General features: G+C 50.4%; 1 protein-coding gene across 5 annotated transcripts; it reads left to right on the top strand.

Moving 5' to 3' along the window:
* Positions 1–53: 53 nt before the first annotated feature.
* Positions 54–15,822, top strand: ZNF512 (zinc finger protein 512). 5 transcript variants are annotated; one of them, XM_084840401.1, is made up of 13 exons: positions 54–218; positions 391–623; positions 1,439–1,534; positions 1,881–1,964; positions 3,262–3,386; positions 7,052–7,138; positions 7,569–7,667; positions 7,952–8,119; positions 9,477–9,689; positions 10,590–10,691; positions 11,154–11,216; positions 11,487–11,585; positions 11,773–15,822. In XM_084840401.1, exons 2-13 carry the CDS (start codon positions 554–556, stop codon positions 12,061–12,063), a joined length of 1,497 nt encoding a protein of 498 aa, XP_084696527.1. In that variant the 5' UTR covers positions 54–218; positions 391–553; the 3' UTR covers positions 12,064–15,822. The 5 variants fall into 5 exon arrangements, with proteins under 5 accessions (XP_084696527.1, XP_084696799.1, XP_084696618.1 ...); XM_084840673.1 differs by lacking the exon at positions 3,262–3,386; XM_084840492.1 differs by lacking the exon at positions 7,569–7,667.
* Positions 15,823–19,976: the final 4,154 nt, after the last annotated feature.

The following is a 19,976-nucleotide window of genomic DNA, read 5'->3' as shown; positions in this document are numbered from 1 at the left end:
CCCTCCTCCGCGGCGAGGCTGGGCCCGGTCCCCGCTCGCCTCGGCAGCCGGGAGGGGGCAGCAGAGGGGAGCCGGGCGCGCCGGCCGGCTGAGGGTCTGCTGGCGCCCCCGCGTCTTTCCCGCCGACCCCTCTCCTCCCTCCCTGACGGGTCCCGGCCGGAGTCGCGGCGCCGCCGGCCGCCGCAGAAGGGCCGGACAGCGGCAGGAGCAGCCACAGGGTTAGCGGGGCCTGTGGGCGGCCGCGGGCAGGGCCTCCCGTTCGGCCCGCAGCGGCGCTTCTCCGAACCGAGGGCCTCGCGGCGGTGGACGGCCCGCCCCTTCCGCGACGCGCCAGCAGCGCCCTGCCGGTGCCCTGGGGCCATCGGCTTTTCGCCTCCCTCCGTCCCGCAGGGCCAAGCCGTTGGATGCAGCAGCTGCCGGAGGCCTCCCGAGGTCGGACGCCAAAGACGAGGAGTCCCTCCGCGATTCTTCCTCCTCTGCCGCCTCCTCCTCCGCTGCCAAGGGCCTAGTAAACGAAGCCCCGGATCGCGGGCACAATGGAGCCATTCGCAGGATGGTCTACTGGTTGGAGATGAGAGGGGTCAAGCCCACCACCACCAAGGCTGCAGAGGTGCAGGAGGAAGGTATGGGATAGGATAGGGCAGGGCAGGGCAGGGCAGGGCGTCTACCTCGACTGAACCCCTGAGCTTCGTCCCTCCCTTGAAAGAGGCCCCTCCTCCTCCTTTTGGGGGAGTCTTCGGTGCACACCGTTGGAATATGGGGTCTCCTTTGTTTAAAGCTCAAGAGAGCTGCAAGTTCCTAGTGGTGCTTGTTACTCTCGGGGGACAAGCCAAATTAATGTACAAAAATCCTGCATCCTCTATTTGGCCACCAAAGCGTTCAGTCGGTGTCCTTGCCTTTGTTGAAGAGGCTTTCCTTACTTCTGCTTTATATCAACTGTAGTTGAGCCGTTAGCTTGAATGATCTACTAGGAGGCAAAGGTAGAGAGAGCTTCAAAACAAAGGAATACAGTTCAACAGTGATAAACCTGCTAATTCTCTCCGGGCCTGAGTCATCCATCCCCAAGTTACTTGCAGTGATAGGTGCTCTGGAGAAACTTTCTGACTATGAGATGGATTGGGCTAAATGTGAAGTTAGGAGTAGAAGATTTCTGCTAACTGTCTCAATAGCCATCCTTCATCTACCATGACTATTTAAGGGTCAAGGTAACCTCTTATGTGTTTCAAACCAATCTTACTCTTTTACAAAAGTGGTAAATACGAAATCTGGGCAAGGAGCTGGGCAAACTATCATAAAATGTATGTGCTTCTTAGCTAACGTTTGTTCTCAGGGACCCGCTGCTATCTATGGGTGGCATTGGTCTCCGCACCTGTTTTTTACTCTGCAGCGTTGGTTCCCCAGCACCCAATAGCTTGCTGTCTCCCTGTTCTGCCCTCAGCTGGAGACTCCCTCTCCAAGGCAAAGCACAGACTGGAGCAACAAGAGGGCAATGAAGGCTCCAAGGAGCTACCCAGGAAGAGGCAGAAAGGTCCTGGTGAGTGCCGCACTTTTTGATTCCTTTCCCTGGGTTCACATATGTTCCTGGTGCCCAGAGCTGAAGACCCCTTTCCAACATACGCAGCGCAGTCCTTGATGATGGGAGGCTGCTGCCTATACCTGGCCTGTTGTACTGTATACTCTAAGCTTTTTCATTCCCAAATGGTTCTGTGCCCCATGAACAATTCTTCCTTTGTTGGTAATCTCACATAAGGGTAGTGAACACTCTTACCATTCTCTTGGCTTTGGTCTCCCTCTGATGTTGGCCATAGGGTGTTCACTGTTGGGGTGGACGATTTCTGGCTACAGAGGCAAGCTCTCACAGTTATTTGTCTTTCTGCCAGGGAGACGGCAGCAAATGGGAAAACAGTCTCATCTCAAGCCCAAAAGCTGTTGTAGAAAGAAAGACCCATCAGCATATGCAGCAGGTAAAATGGGAGGTTCACGCTGAGGTTCATGGTGTGATCAAAAGCCCAGAACATAACCCCTTTGGGGTCCTGGTGGCATATCATATCATAGAATAGTAGGGTTGTAAGGGGTGGACGATTTCCATTGAGTCCATAAGGCCATTCAGTCCAACCCCCTGCTCAATGCAGGAATCTAAGTCAAAGCATTTCTGACAGATGGCTGCCCAGCTTCATCTTGAATGCCTCCAGTGTGGAAGAGCCCACTACCTCACTACATAATTGGTTCCATTGTTGTATTGCTCTAACAGTCAGGACGTGTTTCCCGACGTTCATCCAGAATCTGGCTTCCTGTCACTTGAGCCCATTCTTCCATGTCCTGCACTCTGGGAAGATGGAGAGGAGATCATAGAATAGTAGGGCTGGAAGGGGCCTACAAGGCCATCGAGTCCAACCCTCTGCTCAATGCAGGAATCCAAGTCAGAGCATCCCTGACAGATGGCTGTCCAGCCTCGTCTTGAACGCCTCCAGTGTGGGAGAGCCCACCACCTCCCTAAGGAATTGGTCCCATTGTTGTATTGCTCTAACGGTCAGGAAGTTTTTTCTGATGTTCAGCCGGAATCTGGCTTCCTGTCACTTGAGCCCATTATTCCGTGTCCTGCACTCTGGGATGGTCAAGAAGAGATCCTGGCCTTCTTCCCTGTGACAACCTTTCAAGTACTTGAAGAGTGCTATCATATCTCCCCTCAGTCGTCTCTTCTCAAGGCTAAACATGCCCAGTTCTTTCAGTCTTTCTTCATAGGGCTTTGTTTCCAGTGCTCTGATCATCTTTGTTGCCCTCCTCTGAACCCTCTCCAGTTTGTCTGCATCCTTCTTAAAGTGTGGTGCCCAGAACTGGACACAGTACTCCAGATGAGTCCTAACCAGTGCTGAGTAGAGGGGAACTAGTACTTCCCGGGATTTGGAAGCTATGCTTCTATTAATGCAGCCCATTAATTGATCCTGGCCTTCCTCTCTGTGACAACCTTTCAAGTACTTGAAGAGCACTATCAATTGATATTGATAGCTTTCTTTTCCATAAAGCTGTCTTAAGTCTCTTTTAAAGCATGCATAATTTTCTACACTTTCATGATGCTCCCCTTACTTGCTTTTCTAAATGAATATCCCCAAAGCTTTGCCTTGTAAGGAAGATGCTTCAGGCCCCTAATGCTTGCGGTTGCCACTTTCTAACCCTGTTGCTCTTCTGAAAGGGGAGGACCCAGCTTTGTCACCTCTAGGGGACACTAAGATGTTGCGTCACCACCATCTTGTCCTCTGGCAGGAAGCCTGGAAGAGCAGTGGCATGTGGAGATCTTGGACAAGGGCCGTGTCACTTGCCCAGTCTGCAGAGCTGTCGTGCGGAAGACAGTGGAAGGACTGAAAAAGCACATGGCAAACTGCCAGCAGGTGAGAAGGTGGGAGCCCAAATCCCCTCCTGCTTGAGCCCTAGAGTGGTTTCCCCCAAGGCATGACAGAATCATAAGAGCCTCACTTGATCAGACTAAGGAACAGACACCTAATCCGCTGTTTGCCCCAAACCCCCCCCCACTGCTATTATAGAACCTCTAAACATGGAGTTTCCAGTTAGCTATGGAACCTGCCTTCCTCCCCCTCCACGAACTTGTCTAATCACGTTTTAAAGCCAGTAATCCTGTAGCCAATCACATATCTTGCAGCACTCGGCAGATCCTATGAATGTTGCCTTATGTGAAGAGCCTAAAAAGAGCCATGCTTGATCAGACCAAGGCCTCTTTTGTCCAGCATTCTGTTCCTGCAGTGCCCAGCCCGAGGCCTTTGGGAAGCCCACTAGGAGGACAAGAGCACCTTCCCACTCATGTTCCCCAGCATTTGGTATGGAGAGGCATACTGTCTCTGATACTGGAGAAAATATATTGCCATTATCCTAGTAGCTATCGATAGTCTTATCCTCCATAACTTTGTGCAATCGTGTTTTAAAACTGTCCAAGATGGCAGCCTTCACTATAAGCCGGTTCACACATCACAGTGGCAAATCGTGGGTTTATTCCACAATTCATGGGGAAGCATGCTGCCTGTGAGCTGCTTCCAGTTCTGGTTAACAACCTCTGATTGGCTCAGAAGTTGTGAGCATGACATGCGATCCTGGACTAATGGGGTATTTAGGGGCCAAACAACCCAGTGGTTAACCCATGGTTTGTCATTTACAGAAAATGGAAGCATCTCACAGTTGGTGTGCATCCCTCCAAATCTTGGGTTAATTAACCCATGACTTGACACTGAATATTGCTGTGACATGTGAACAGCTCCGCTACCTTGCGGCAGTGAATTCCATAGTAAAACTGTGTGCCATATGAAAAAGTACTTCTGTTTGTCCTGAATCTCCCACCCTTCACTGGAAAATTCTGGATTCAGGTATTATGAGAGAAGGAGAATGAATTTTCCCTTTCCACTTTCTCCACCCCATGCATAATTTTCTATACTTCTATCACAGAGGAGGATAACTCACAACAGAAGAAGAGCTGTGTTGGATGAGACCAAAGGCTTTTTCTGTTCCCACAGTGGCCTATCAGATGTGCCTGGGGAATTTGTTACTATGGCTCTTATATTCTAATCTCCTGTACCCAGATGGACATGTGTCCTTCCTGCTAGATTGAATAAGCCACGAAGGGTCAAGGTCAAGTATACGCGGGGTTGGCTAGACTCAGCTAACGACCTCGTTCACATCCTTAGGATGGATGATGTGCACGCACGCAGCATGGCTGCTGATTCCTCCCTCACATCGCCTGCTAGCCTAGACAATGTGCGAAGGTTTGCAGCACTTACCTTCTATGACAGAGGCAGGGCAGGATTGGTTTGCCATTGTGTTGCAGCCATATTGTGTGTGTTGGAGGTGCTGTAATCTTATTTACAGGAAGCAGAAGTTGTTTTTAGCGCATGCAGAATAGCAAGAGCATTCTACTAGAAAAGGCCAAAATGATGAAGGGGCTGGAGCAACTCCCCTCTGAGAAATGGTTACAGTGTCTGGGACTGTTTAGCTTAGAGAAAAGGGGAGACATGATAGAGGTGTACAAAATTTAACCAAATGCACAGTTACAAGATGGGGGATACGTGGCTCAACCACACTACGAGCGAGAAGGATCTTGGAATTGTCGTCGATCACAAGCTGAATATGAGCCAACAATGTGATGTGGCTGCAAAAAAGGCAAATGCTATTTTGGGCTGCATTCATAGAAGCATCGCTTCCAAATCCCGGGAAGTACTAGTTCCCCTCTACTCAGCACTGGTTAGGCCTCATCTGGAGTACTGTGTCCAGTTCTGGGCACCACACTTTAAGAAGGATGCAGACAAACTGGAGAGGGTTCAAAGGAGGGCAACAAAGATGATCAGGGGACTGGAAACAAAGCCCTATGAAGAGAGACTGAAAGAACTGGGCATGTTTAGCCTTGAGAAGAGAAGACTGAGGGGAGATATGATAGTACTCTTCAAGTACTTGAAAGGTTGTCACAGAGAAGAAGGCCAGGATCTCTTCTTGATCATCCCAGAGTGCAGGACACGGAATAATGGGCTCAAGTTACAGGAAGCCAGTTTCCGACTGAACATCAGGAAAAACTTCCTGAGTGTCAGAGCAATACGGCAATGGAACCAATTACCTGGGGAGGTGGTGGGCTCTCCCACACTGGAGGCCTTCAAGACGAGGCTGGACAGCCATTTGTCAGGGATGCTCTGACTTGGATTCCTGCATTGAGCAGGGGGTTGGACTCGATGGCCTTGTAGGCCCCTTCCAACCCTAATATTCTATGATTCTATGATTCTCCCATCAAGCTGAGTGGTGGGAGATTCAGGACAAATAAAGTACTTCTTCGCACAGCACACAGTTAAACTATGCTGCAAAAAAGGCAAATGCTATTTTGGACTGCGTTAATAGAAGCATAGCTTCCAAATCCTGGGAAGAACTAGTTCCCCTCTACTCAGCACTGGCTAGGCCTCATCTGGAGTACTGTGTCCAGTTCTGGGCACTGCACTTTAAGAAGGGTGTAGACAAACTGGAGAGGGTTCAGAGGAGGGCAACAAAGATGATCAGGGGACTGGAAACAAAGCCCTATGAGGAGAAACTGAAAGAACTGGGCCTGTTTAGCCTTGAGAAGAGAAGCCTGAGGGGAGATAGGATAGCGCTCTTCAAGTACTTGAAAGGTTGTCCCAGAGAGGAAGGCCAGGATCTCTTCTTGATCATCCCAGAGTGCAGGACACGGAATCATGGGCTCAAGTGACAGGAAGCCAGATTCTGGCTGAACATCAGGAAAGACTTCCTGACTGTTAGAGCAATACAACAATGGAACCAATTCCCTAGGGAGGTGGTGGGCTCTCCCACACTGGAGGCATTCAAGACGAGGCTGGACAGCCATCTGTCAGGGATGCTCTGACTTGGATTCCTGCATTGAGCAGGGGGTTGGACTCGATGGCCTTGTAGGCCCCTTCCAACCCTACTACTATTCTACAATTCTATGGAATTTGCAAGCACAAAAAGTAGTAAAGGCCACCAACTTTAAAAGGGGAGTCAACAAATTCATGGAGGAGAAAGCAATCAATGGGAACTAGTCCTGATGGCTCTGTGCTGCCTCCAGTATCAGAGGCAGAAAGCCTATGTATGCCAGTTGCTGGGGAACATGGGTGGGAGAGCTCTGTTGCACTCATGTCCTGCTTGTGGGTTTCCTGCGGGCAGCTGGTTGGCTGCTGTGTGAACAGAGTGCTGGACCAGATGGACCCTGGGTCTGATCCAGCCTCAGGGTTCTTCTTATGTACCAGCATCTCTCCCCGCTTACTCCTCTGGGAATCTCTTGTCAGACATTTGCAAGCTACTGCTTGAACAATATTGTCAGGCTGTCTACCCTTCCTTGGCTATTGGGGTGAGGCGGTTTCCAGGAAGTTTCTGCTCAGCATATGCTTGTCTTTGTGTGAGAGAGGAATGCCAGTGGGGCAGGAAGAAGCCCAGTTATGTAGGGGGCTGTCAGGGAGAGTGATCTAGCAGCACAGGCTGCTTTGAAAGTTCCAGCAGCCTGAACCGTGCAGGTGTGTCCTCTGCCTTGTATTCCTAGGAGAAGTTCACATGTCACCACTGTGGAAAACAGCTGCGGTCCCTGGCAGGAATGAAGTACCATGTCATGGCAGACCACAACAGCCTGGTAAGGTAGATGCTGCACCCCTGCAGAAGGCCTTGGCCAGCTCGGCTAGGCGAGCCCTCGTGGCCTCCCAGATGTCCACATTAAGTGCTTCTGCCATCGGACATCTGGAAGCCTGGTCTAGTCTGCCTGCATCCCTCAGCAAGTTGCACCCCAACTGGGTTAGCCCAAGAACTTCCAGGGAGGAACCCCTTGTTTCAGCTGCATTGGTTCCAGAAACTCTGCAGTGAAAATCGAGGCTGCCCGTGATGGGTGCTGCCCATTTGGGAAGCTGGAAGCAGGTCTCCGTGCTACGTAAGCTTCCAGTCTTCCGTTGCCTATCCCGATGTGTCTCCGTTCGGCTTGCCCTGCGGAGTAGACCCTTGGGTGCGTGACCTGGCTGTCATCTCAAGCCAAGATGGCCTTGGATCAGCCTTTTCCCTCCTTTGTGTAGCCAGTTGGAAAGGAGGTGGGCCAGCTGGACGAGCCGAGTGAGCGAGAGCGCTTGCGGAGAGTGCTGAAGCACATGGGAAAGCTCAAGTGTGCAAGGGAGGTGAGCTGCCGCTGCCCCTGGGACCCCAGTTGCTCATCTACTAAAAGGGCGGGGGGGGGGGACAGCTTCATGTCCAGGAAGGACACCTTGGCCATCATCCTTGGGCAGCAGCCTCCGGCTCCTCCAGTGGATCCGTGGCTGGCTCTCTCCATGCGTGTCTAGTGTCCTGCCTCCCATCAGGCGGTGGCAGCTCCCTTGGCTTCTTGACAGTTCCAGGCCAGCAAGAATTGGGCAGGTTGGCTCTCCTTTTCCTCAGGACTCAACTCTTGACCTGTGCTCTCCAGGGCTGTGCAGGCAACTTCACCAGCATCGTGGGGTACCTCTACCACACACAGAAGTGTGGGAAAGCAGCCGCTGAGCTGGAGAAAATGGCCCTCAAGTGCCACCACTGCAGTAAAGTGTACCGGTCCAAGGCAGGCCTCATGTACCACTTGAAATCTGAACACAGACCGGTAAGTGACGTGCATCAGGAGAGCCTTGCAGCTGGGCCAGACCAATGGGGCCCATCTCATCCAGCAGTCTGTTCCCACAACGGCCAGCCAGGTGCTCCAGTGGGAAGCCCGCAAGCAGCACAGGTGCGCAATCTCGTGCTACCACAAACCTCCACTCCCCAGAGGCATGCCTTCGGCACATGAGGATATTTGTTTGTTCTCTGAGGAATGGGTCCCTTCTAAGAGTTCATTTCCCTCTTCCTCAGAGTGGTGTGCTCTTTCCCTGAGACTCCCAGTCTCCATAAGAGCAGAGCAGCTGTCACCCAGGGATTGGGACGCTGCTATCAGGTCCCTGAAGGTCTGGTCTGCTAACCTCTCTGCCCCTCCCAGCTTCTCCAGGTCTGTGACCTTAGCTTCCAGGGAACAAAACTCTTCCCTGAGGGCCAAGAGCTCATTACACCAAGCACACACTCACAACTTCTGTCCAGCTGGCAGGTAGTTGTACGTGTGACATGCAGTGCGATGCACCAGAGAGCTCCCACACCGCTGGCTTTCTACTGCATAGCAGTTTCTTTTATTGTTCTTACTGGGTGTGTTTACCTGGAAAACCAAGTGACTTACTAGCAGAAGGCAGGGCAGGGTTGACTGCCCTGTCTTCCTTGTCTTGTTGCTGAACTGTTACAGGAGGGCTGCAAGAACTCTTGAAGTTTCTGCAGGATTTTCCTTCTGGGATTTAGCTCCCTGTGTTGTTCCCTTCTTTTGGCTTCAGTTGATGATTTATAAGTTTAAATGATGATCTGTGTGAATTAAATAAATAAATATGCACTTCACTTTTTTACCTTGATACTGGGGCTGCTCCTTGCGCTTGGTGGGTTGCATTCCAGCCGAACATCAGGAGAAACATCCCGACTGTCAGAGCAATACGACAGTGGGACCAGTTACCTAGGGAGGCGGTGGGCTCTCCCCCACTGGAAGCGTTCGAGACGAGGCTGGACAGCCCTCTGTCGGGGATGCTCTGACTTGGATTCCTGCATTGAGCAGGGGGTTGGACTCGATGGCCTTGTAGGCCCCTTCCAGCCCTACTATTCTGTGATTTGTTACTGAGACTGGGTTCTGGCCAGGGAATAAATAGGTATATGAATGCCCTCTCCCCCGCATATACCCTTTCACTCTGTACCCCAAGGGCAAGCAGGCAAAAAGAGGAGGAGGCCTAACAGTCAGCTGTGCCATTGGGCCCCAGTGCTTCTGCCTCCTGTTTGCACTGGCTAGGGGGCCTGGGACCGTTGCTGCCTGAGTACAGTCACCCCTGTCTGTGCAGGGCTTTGGGGGTTAACCCAGGCAGGCAGTGTCTGGAGAGTCTCTCTGCCCCTCTTGTCAGGTCACATTCCTCCAGGAAGAGGGCAGGCCGCTGGCCTACTTGAAGGATACCAGTGCAGAGCCACACGGTGGAGGAGTAGGAGGAGGCGGCAGAGTTCAGCGGCAGTCTGCCAAGGTGGCTGCCTACTACCTGCATGAGCTGGCCAACGAGGAGCTGGTCAAGGAGTGGCCCAAAAGGAAGGTCCTGCAGGATCTTGTTCCTGATGACCGGAAGGTGAGCGGAGGGATGGCCTGTTCAGAAAGCGACATACCCAAAGCCCCCTATGGCTATAAACGGCGATCCCAAGAAACCTGAGTGTTGCATCCGTGGGAGAGCATCAGGCCCCAGATGGAGCGCAGTGGCTGGATGGCTCCATAGCAGCTCCATGGCTTCTGGCCGCTGGAGAGGAGCCACACTCCCCTGACATGCTGGGGCTTCAGCACTTGCTTCCTTCAGGGCCATGGCTGTCCAAGGCGCTCTAGAGGCAGCTGCCTTTCCTTCTCCTTCCAGGAGAATGAATTTGCCATTCTCTGGAAGGTGAATGGGAGGCGCTCCTGCCGCTCCTCTCTGCAGGTCCAGCTTCTCATCCTTCATTCAAGTCCCTCCCTTACCAAATAATCCCTGTTTTGTGCACAGTCACTTATGTGCATCCCTTCACTTGCACCCTTCTCGAGCACTGCCTGGATGGCCTTTTAGCACAGTATTTGTAGATTTAAAACATTTTTATACAGCCTTCATGGAAAAATCAGTCAGGGCAAGTTACAAAAATTTCTGAAAACACAAATCATAAACAAATGAAAACAGAAAAACGTTAAAAACAGCTGCATCCCGTCTCCTTCCTGGGTTAGCTGGATAGCCTCTTGCAGACCCTGCTGGCCTCCCAGGGCATTTTCCTCTTTGCCATTGAGGGACCTGAGTGGGGTTCCATCGTGAAAGAGCTGCTGGATTGAATGCCTGCACCCCTGACTGGGCCTGGAGCTTGTTCTCACAGGGGGGACCGGTCTACCCTTGTGACAGGGACAGCCAGCTGGTGGCGAGGGCGGCTGCTCCCATGGAGGGGGAGTGTGGCGGGCAACGGCAGCCGCTTCCAGGCCTCACTCTGCCTTCGGGTTCTGCTCTCTCCTCCTGTCTCAGCTGAAGTACACACGGCCTAAGTTACCTGCCGTTAGTCCAGAGGTTCTGTGCAAGTGGAAATCAGAGATCAAGATGTACAGACGGATCCACTGCCCCAACCAGGTAAGTCTGGAATGGTGGGCTTGGGGAGGCTAGGCCCTGAAGAACTTGTGCGTGGGGGGTGTCCTGGTCTGCACTGCACCCAAGGTCAGTTCTTTCCTTTCATTGATCCTCACAGCTGTCAGTCTGTTGGGGCTTTGCTACTGATTGGATGATGGCAATGGAGGAGCTTTCTCCTGTTCCCAAATTGGGGGGGGGGGGGGGGAATCTGCACTGAAATGTCTGAAAAAGTGTGTGGGCGGGTTCTTGCTGCATGATCTTAGAGTTCTGTCCCAGCTTCATCTTTCCTCAAAACAATTCTGGGGGCTCCATCCCTTTGCATTGGCTTCTTCCAAAGGAAGGACAGGGGTCCCTTTCCAGGGGGACACATGCAGCTGCAGAGGCTGCCGCCACCAAAACCCGCTTCCAGCCCAGGTCCCAGACCAGTCCCCTGTGTGACCGCCGCTCCCTTTTGTTTCTCTCCAGGGCTGTGAGGGTGTCTACAGCAGCATCTCAGGCCTCAAGGCCCACCTGGGCAGTTGCACCCTGGTATGTACCAGCTTGAGGTCAGACCCTGTTGGGGCCTTTTGCTTCCTGTCATCGCCAACCAGTCCTGGAGCCTGGTGGGGGGTGGGGAGGGAGGCAGAGCTTCACTGCTGCCGCCACCGCCTCCAAGACAGAGATCCCTCCCAAGGACTGCACACTTGTCCTTAAAAACTCCCTACAAAGGCTGAGGCTCCAGGCAGAGTTGTCTGTTGTCATTCAAGATCACTGCTGCCAATTCTAGTGACTCCCCCCACCCCACCCCTCAACCTGCAGGGTGAGTTTGTAGCTGGGAAATACCAGTGCCTGCTGTGTGAGAAGGAGTTCGTGTCCGAGAGCGGGGTCAAGTACCACATTAACAGCGTGCATGCAGAGGTGAGGAGTGGGGCCAGGGCCTGGCTGGGTGCGCATGCACACACTTTCCCCTGCTCCTCCTTGCTGTCCTGCCCTTGCTGGGGAAGGGAGAGGGCTCGCGCCTTCCCTTCCTCCTGTGGCATCGGTGGGAGAGGGCCTATGCCGCTGTGTGCCCCCCTTGCATCGGTGCTGTGCCTCTTTCCCTCAGGACTGGTTTGATGTTCACACCCACTCCACCAGGAGCTTTGAAAAGCTGAGGGAGCCGCCGCAGACGGAAGCAGAGCCGAAGCAGCAGCGCAAGAAGCACCTCTCGAGCCGGAGCCACAAGAGGAGGCCGAGGCTGGAGTCGCCAAAGAAGTCACCCAGGCTGGGGCCAGAGCACAGCCAGCGGCAGGCAGCCAAGGCCAGCCAGTCCCAGCTGCCAGACTGCGAAAGCAGGAGCAGTGAAGAGGAGAAGCCCCCCCATTTGAAGCCCAGCCACAGGAGGGGGAGGAAATAGTGGGCTCGTGCAGCTGGCGCTGCTGCTGCCACCACGGGGCAGGGAGCATCCTCTCTCTAGGGAGCCCAGGCAGAGCAATGGGCAGAGGGAAGATCACCCCGGAGGAGCCGTGGAATGGAAGCCAGCCCATGGGAACCACCCAACTTGTTTCTCCCTGGTCTCCAAGCCATCACTGGCTCCATTCGTTGATTAAGGGGGCAATCCTGTGCCCACTGATCTGGAAGTACGCCTCGCTTCCGAGTACATGCACTGGATTGCGCTGTCAGTGACTTAGGCTGCAGTCCTGTGCACGGTCACTTGGATGTAAGGGTCACAGCGCTCAGCTGGATGTGTCGGCTTGCCCTGGTGGTCTCTCCTGTGGCTACCTGCCCTGTGGGGGGTCTATATAAGTCAGGAGGGTAGACAGCTACTCCACACCTGTGTGTGAGGTGGCAGTCAGAGTGGCTGTAGCCGTGGTCTTGCCCGTCTTCTGCTCAGTGGGGAAAGGGCAAGGGAAGAAAGGAGAGCCTCTTCCCTGCCGTTGTATCTTGACGTCAGTAAGACAGGGAGGGGAAGGGCCAGTTTTCCTCCAAAGCAGGGCTCACAGCAGCAGACAAGGGAAGAGTCATCCCAAGATGCACTGCTCCAGCGTGGCAGCAGCAGGACAGTCACATTGCATGCTGGGCCAGACACTCACAAAGGAAGAGCTGCCCTGCACCACATAACTGAAGCATTCTACCCAACAGGCAATCAAGAGTTGCCCATTGCTCAACTGGTTTCTTGTTTTAGCGGTAAAGCGTCCACCCATTGTTGCCATGATGAGAAGCAGACAGAAACTAAGGCTTTTCCAGTGAATTTAATATATACTCCACTTTATTAATAACTGCGTAGTGTCCGCATCTACTATGCCTAAACTCCCATTTCAGATTCCAGGAAAAGCAGGTAATACGAGGCAAAACATGAATGCCGTGTCACCCTTCCACTAGTGTTCTCCAGCAACTGGTATACAATGGACTGCCTCTGATCCTGAAGTTAAGATAGATGTATAGATAGGTATCTATTTATAGATAGCCTTTACAAAAAGCTGCAATTGATAACCTTATCCTCCATGAATTTGTTTAATCCCATCTTAAAATCATCCTTGTTGGTGGCTATCACTGCACCTTGTGGTAGTAAATTCCATAGGTGAACTACGTGCTTCATGAAGATGTCCTCTGCCCTGTATCTCCCAACATTCAGCTTCATGGGATGAACCTTTTAGGTGCCCGTATTCTGAAAGAAGGAGAAAGAGGGAATAGGTTAGATTCAGATTAATGGTATGTAAGTTAGTCGTGACTAGTGTATCAACCTGGAGGCCTGATCTGCTCAGGGCCCAGTCAGAACAGTTTCTGGGGTTACCAAGATGAAACAAGACCGCTTGTGTAAAAGAAAGACATACAGTGTATTGAATACGCAATTGTAACATGGATGCAGATACAAACAATAAATGCAATAGAGAGCCCACGCTCACCTCCACACAGTGAGATCACACTGGCCTCAGTGGGTGCTGCATTGGTGGCCAGAATGCAGCAGGGCGCTGTTCCCAGGGCCCAAAGTCTCTGGGCAAGCGGGTACCCTTCCTCCTCCCAGTGTGAGAACGCATGCCAGCCTGCTGGGTTTTTATATTGTCTCTCCTCAGTTCCACAACCTGTCATGAGAAACACAGGCTTGAAAACAAATTGCCCCCCCCCCCTTCTCAGGAGAAGCGGGGGGGCCTCAGCTCCAGTTTCTTACAGGAGAATGGAACGGCATCCTTATCTCAGGATGAGATCAGGCAGCTGTGAGATGCTCCCTGATACCATCTATGCTGTGTGCAAGAAATCTACTAGCCTGACAACAGCAAAATGCCCAATATGACATAGTTATACGGGTCTCTGTGCACTACAAACAGCATATAGGCCACTGTCAGCTCAACACCTGACTCCTCACCAGTCTTCCAAAACCAAACTCACTACAACTAGCCCCACTGATTTCAGTGGGTATACTCTTTAACGTTGATTACATCTATCCAACCCATTATATTTTAATAGCATTTCTTGTGGGTTTTTTTTCATATCCCAAAATAACTAGCAGTTCTTGTCAACAGAGGTCAAGCATTCCCGTTTGGTGGGCAGTTGTTACTATGGGATCTGTATCCCACCGCAAGGCTATCCATGGCTGCTAGCGCTGATGGCTACATGCTACCTCTGCTATCAGAGATAGTTTGCCCCTGAATACTAGTTGCAGGGGAATATGAATGGGAGGGGTGGGTGTTGCTGGTCTCATGCCCTGCTTGTGGGTTTAATAGTTATCTATTAAATTATCTCAGGTAATCATTTATAATCCAGAAATAGCAGTTGAAGCCAAAACAAGGGCACAGCAAAGAGAGCTAAATCCCACAGGGGTAACCCACAGGGGTAACCCCTTCAGGGATGACCTGAAAACAAAAAAGGACACATATAGGAAGTGGAAAGAAGGCCAAGTAACAAAGGAAGAGTACAGGCAGGTAGCACAGAATTGCAGGGATGGCGTCAGGAAGGCTAAAGCGGAGAACGAGGTGAGGTTAGCGAGGGATGCTAAAAACAACAAAAAGGCTTTCTTCAGCTACGTGCATAGTAAAAGGCAGAGGAAAGAAATGGTGGTTCAGCTATTAAATAAGGATGGCAAAATGATAACAGAGGACAAAGAAAAGGCAGAGGTGCTCAATTCCTACTTTGGCTCAGTCTTCTCCCAAAAGAGGGTCTATGACCCCCCTGGCAAAGGCGAAGTACAGGCTGAAGGGGCAGGATTGCAGCTTGAGATCGACAGGCATATGGTCAAGGAACACCTCATTACTTTGAATGAGTTCAAATCTCCAGGGCCAGATGAACTGCATCCTAGGGTCATAAAGGAACTGGCAGAAGAACTCTCAGAACCGCTGTCTATTCTCTTTGAGAAATCATGGAGGACCGGGGAAGTGCCAGATGACTGGAGGAGGGCTAACGTTGTCCCTATCTTCAAAAAGGGTAAAAAGGAGGAACCTGGGAACTACAGACCAGTCAGTCTGACATCAATCCCTGGGAAAATTCTGGAGCAGATCATAAAGCAATCCATCTGGAAGCACCTTGACAACAATGCCGTGATTACTCGAAGCCAACATGGATTTGTCAAAAACAAGTCCTGCCAGACAAATCTGATCTCATTTTTTGATCAAGTCACCTCCCTTGTAGACCGTGGGAATGCTGTAGACATCATATACCTCGACTTCAGCAAAGCTTTCAACAAAGTGCCCCATGATATCCTGATGAGCAAACTAGCTCGAAGTGGGCTAGATGAAACAACGATCATGTGGATCCACAGTTGGCTACAGAATCGGACTCAAAGAGTGCTTATCAATGGGACCTTCTCAAGCTGGGGAGAGGTAACGAGTGGGGTACCGCAGGGCTCAGTCCTGGGCCCAGTGCTCTTCAATATTTTTATTAATGACTTGGAGGAGGAGGTGCAGGGAATGCTGATCAAATTTGCAGATGACACAAAATTGGGAGGGATAGCTAATACTTTGGAAGACAGAAACAAAATTCAAAGTGATCTGGATAGACTGGAGTGCTGGGCAGAAAACAACAATGGCATTTAATAGGGACAAATGCCAAGTTCTGCACCTAGGAAAAAGAAACCAAATGCACAGTTACAAGATGGGGGATACGTGGCTCAACCACACTACGAGCGAGAAGGATCTTGGAATTGTCGTCGATCACAAGCTGAATATGAGCCAACAATGTGATGTGGCTGCAAAAAAGGCAAATGCTATTTTGGGCTGCATTCATAGAAGCATCGCTTCCAAATCCCGGGAAGTACTAGTTCCCCTCTACTCAGCACTGGTTAGGCCTCATCTGGAGTACTGTGTCCAGTTCTGGGCACCACACTTTAAGAAGGATGCAGACAAACTGGAGAGGGTTCAAAGGAGGGCAACAAAGATGATCAGGGGACTGGAAACAAAGCCCTATGAAGAGAGACTGAAAGAACTGGGCATGTTTAGCCTTGAGAAGAGAAGACTGAGGGGAGATATGATAGCACTCTTCAAGTACTTGAAAGGTTGTCACAGAGAAGAAGGCCAGGATCTCTTCTTGATCATCCCAGAGTGCAGGACACGGAATAATGGGCTCAAGTTACAGGAAGCCAGATTCCGACTGAACATCAGGAAAAACTTCCTGAGTGTCAGAGCAATACGGCAATGGAACCAATTACCTGGGGAGGTGGTGGGCTCTCCCACACTGGAGGCCTTCAAGACGAGGCTGGACAGCCATTTGTCAGGGATGCTCTGACTTGGATTCCTGCATTGAGCAGGGGGTTGGACTCGATGGCCTTGTAGGCCCCTTCCAACCCTACTATTCTATGATTCTATAAACTTACAGGTGAAGCCAGCAAAAAGTTACAGGCCTTGCAGCTTTGCACTAAGATCTCAGAGTGGCTGAAAAGAACCTCAGCCACATCTTGGAACTAATCCCAAGCTTAGAAAAGGGGAATAAAAGCAATTCATAGTTCTATATTGACAAGACCTACTATACAGCACTAACTAGTGGAAGAGTGTGCTTATAAACAGAAAAAGGGAAGCCTAGCTTCAGTTTGGACTCCGGTTTGGTGCCTTAAAGAGCAGTCCATTAAATAAAGCAAGTTTAAGAGTTCAGCTTATTAGGTTAAAACACACACACACACACACACACACACACCTGCCCTTACAAACCACATCCTTCCCAAACCATCTACCTGCTGCCCCTTCCAGCAACCCACTGAATAGAGGATCTCCCCTAAATGAGTTGCCCACTCACTGCTCCGTACTTCAGGGAAGGGGGGCAAATGACCTACATTCTCAGCCACTGGAAGCTAGTGCTGATGAAGAGTTCACACACAACCTCCCTTGCTTTTCAAACAAGGTCCTTCAATCAGATTCCCTGCAGTAGTAGTTCGGCTTATCTATATAAGGAGGCACACTTGTGAGGGAGGCAGCTCTCCCAGAGTGAGGAGCCCCAGTAACAAAACATCAGCAAACCAGTGAGTTAGGCAACTGTGTGAGTTTAGCAACAGGGCGATGAAGCCTGGTCAGTGAACTCTTCCCTCCCTACTCACACAAAGTATCTATAAATAAACAACTATAACTAAATTGTTTTATTGTGTGTTGTTTGGTTTTAATTTTTGTGAACTGCCCAGACAGCTTCAGCTATTGGGCGGTATAGAAATGAAACAAATTCCGCACTTTCTTATAGAACAACTACATTTTCTGGTAAAACACACCCAAATTAAACAGTTATGAAGGTAGAAAGCAAGCAGGGGCATGGGGGCTATCCAGTGTATTGCACTGAGTGCCACATGTATGACTATCTGCCTGCTGGACAGAGGTTGTGGTTGTGTGCTTGGTGTAATGAGCTCCTCCTCAAGGCTTGTTTAGCCTTGAGAAGAGAAGACTGAGGCAAGATATGATAGCACTCTTCAACTACTTGAAAGGTCACAAAGAAGAAGGCCAGGATCTCTTCTCCATCATACCACAAAGCAGAACACGGAAGAATGGGCTCAAGTTATAAGAAGCCAGATTCCAGCTGAACATCAGGAAATAATGCCTGACTGTTGGAGCAATACGACAATGGAACCAATGACCTTTTGGGAAGGAAACTCAAGAACTTTGGGGCCCAGATAGTTTTCTCATCCATCCTTCCAGTAGTTAGAAGAGGGATAGAAAGGGAACGCAAAATACTCCGGGTGAATGACTGGCTACGAAGGTGGCGCCGACAAGAGAGATTTGGATTCTGGGACAACGGGCTATACTTCCTGGAAGATGGGCTGTTGGCAAGGGATGGGTTGCACCTCACAAAGGATGGGAAGAATGTGTTTGGCCACAGCATGAAGAACTTCATCAGGAGGGCTTTAAACTGAATCCTACAGGGAAGGGAGATGTAATGTTGGGGGTAACAATGGACGAAGGCTCATGCACTGCAATGGAGAGAACAGCTCTGATAGAGCTCAATAATAGTCTTCAGACACATATAGGAAGAAAGCCAGACTATGAAGCACATGGTCTTCAATGTCTATATATTAATGCCTAGAGTATGGGAAACAAACAGAATGAACTTGAACTCTTAATCCAGGAGGGAAATTATGACTTGATAGGTGTAACTGAGACTTGGTCAGATGACTCCCATGACTGGAAGACAGCAATTGAAGGATATAACTTGTTCAAAAAGAACGGGAGGAACAGAAAGGGAGGTGGGGTTGCACTGTATGTGAAAAATACATATCTCTGCACAGAAATACAGGAGGAGGAGCTTGGTGGCCCCATCTGGACAAAAATACATGGAGCAAACAATAAAAGGAACCTGGTGGTCGGAGTCTACTACCGGCCACCCAATCAAGGAGAAGACAAGGATGAAACTTTTGAAAAGCAAATAGCCAATGTTTTAAGGAAGCATGATGTAGTAGTAATGGGGGACTTCAATTTCACCGATATTTGTTGGGAGACAAATTCCGCAAAACATGGCCCCTCCAGGAAATTCCTGACTTGTGTGGCGGATAACCTCCTCCTACAGAAAGTAGAGGAAGGAACTAGAGGATCGGCTATCCTTGACTCGATCCTAACCAACAGAGATGACTTAGTGGATAAAGTAGCGGTTACAGGAACCCTGAGGGAAAGCGACCATGTTGTACTTGAGTTCTTGGTTCTAAGGGAAGCAAAAGCCGAGTGTAGTCAAACGCGTACCCTGGATAAAATAAAGTGTCTGAAGACTATTATTGGGCACTATCAGAGCTGTTCTCTGTGTTGCAGTGCATGCGCCTACGTCCATTGATACCCCCAATTTTTGGGGATCCCAACTACTGCAGGGAATCTGATTGGAGGACCTTGTTTGAAAAGCAAGGGAGCTGTTCTCTCATTGCAACCTAATGAAGCTTACAAATGCTAATTGCCTGAAACTCAGAGGAAATCTTCAGCAAAGGAGATCGTTACCTCATGGTGCTGGAGCTTGAGCACCTCAATGACGTCATGAGCTAAACCGTGAAGGGACACCCAAGACGGGAAGGGCCTGGCAGAGAGGTCAGACTAAATACGATCCCTGGGGAAGGAAACGGCAACCCACCCCAGTATTCTTGCCATGAAAACTAAATGGATCAGTACAACCAGAGATATGTCGGTATAGGTCAGAAGATAGTCAAAATGCTACTGGGGAGGAACAGAGGATAAGTTCAACTAGCCCCAGATGTGATGACGCAGCTAGCTCAAAGCCGAAAGGACGGCTGGCAGCCGATGGTGGTGAATGACGACTCCAATGTTCTAAAGATCAACACACCATAGAAACCTGGAATGTAAGATGCTTACATCTTACATTCAAAAGGTGTAATCTTTTTACATCAACATCTTACATCTACAGGGAATGCTGTAGACATCATATACCTCGACTTCACCAAAGCTTTTGACAAAGTGCCCCATGATATCCTGATGAGCAAACTAGCTCAAAGTGGGCTAGATGAAACAATGATCCGATGGATCCACAGTTGGCTACAGAATTGGACACAAAGAGTGCTTATCGGGACCTTCTCAAACTGGGGAGAGGTAACGAGTGGGGTACCGCAGGGCTCAATCCTGGGCCCAGTGCACTTCAACATTTGTATTAATGACTTGGAGGAGGAGGTGCAGGGAATGCTGATCAAATTTGCAGATGACACAAAATTGGGAGGGATAGCTAATACTTTGGAAGACAGAAACAAAATTCAAAGTGATCTGGATAGACTGGAGCGCTGGGCAGAAAACAACAGAATGACATTTAATAGGGAGAAATGCCCAGTTCTCCACCTAGGAAAAAGAAACCAAATGCACAGTTACAAGATGGGGGATACGTGGCTCAACAACACTACAAGCGAGAAAGATCTTGGGATTGTTTTCGATCACAAGCTGA

This window comes from Heloderma suspectum, chromosome 1 (assembly GCF_057233095.1).
Source record: "Heloderma suspectum isolate Gila_16-S chromosome 1, 16-S_ref, whole genome shotgun sequence".
NCBI lineage: Eukaryota > Metazoa > Chordata > Lepidosauria > Squamata > Helodermatidae > Heloderma > Heloderma suspectum.
This window is presented reverse-complemented; position numbering and strand designations above follow the sequence as displayed.

Coding starts and splice junctions, on each gene's coding strand:
- ZNF512 (XM_084840401.1), top strand. CDS start 554: ATGGTCTACTGGTTGGAGATGAGAGGGGTCAAGCCCACCACCACCAAG. Junction 624..1,438: donor TGCAGAGGTGCAGGAGGAAG/GTATGGGATAGG, acceptor TTCTGCCCTCAG/CTGGAGACTCCCTCTCCAAG. Junction 9,690..10,589: donor TTGTTCCTGATGACCGGAAG/GTGAGCGGAGGG, acceptor CTCCTGTCTCAG/CTGAAGTACACACGGCCTAA.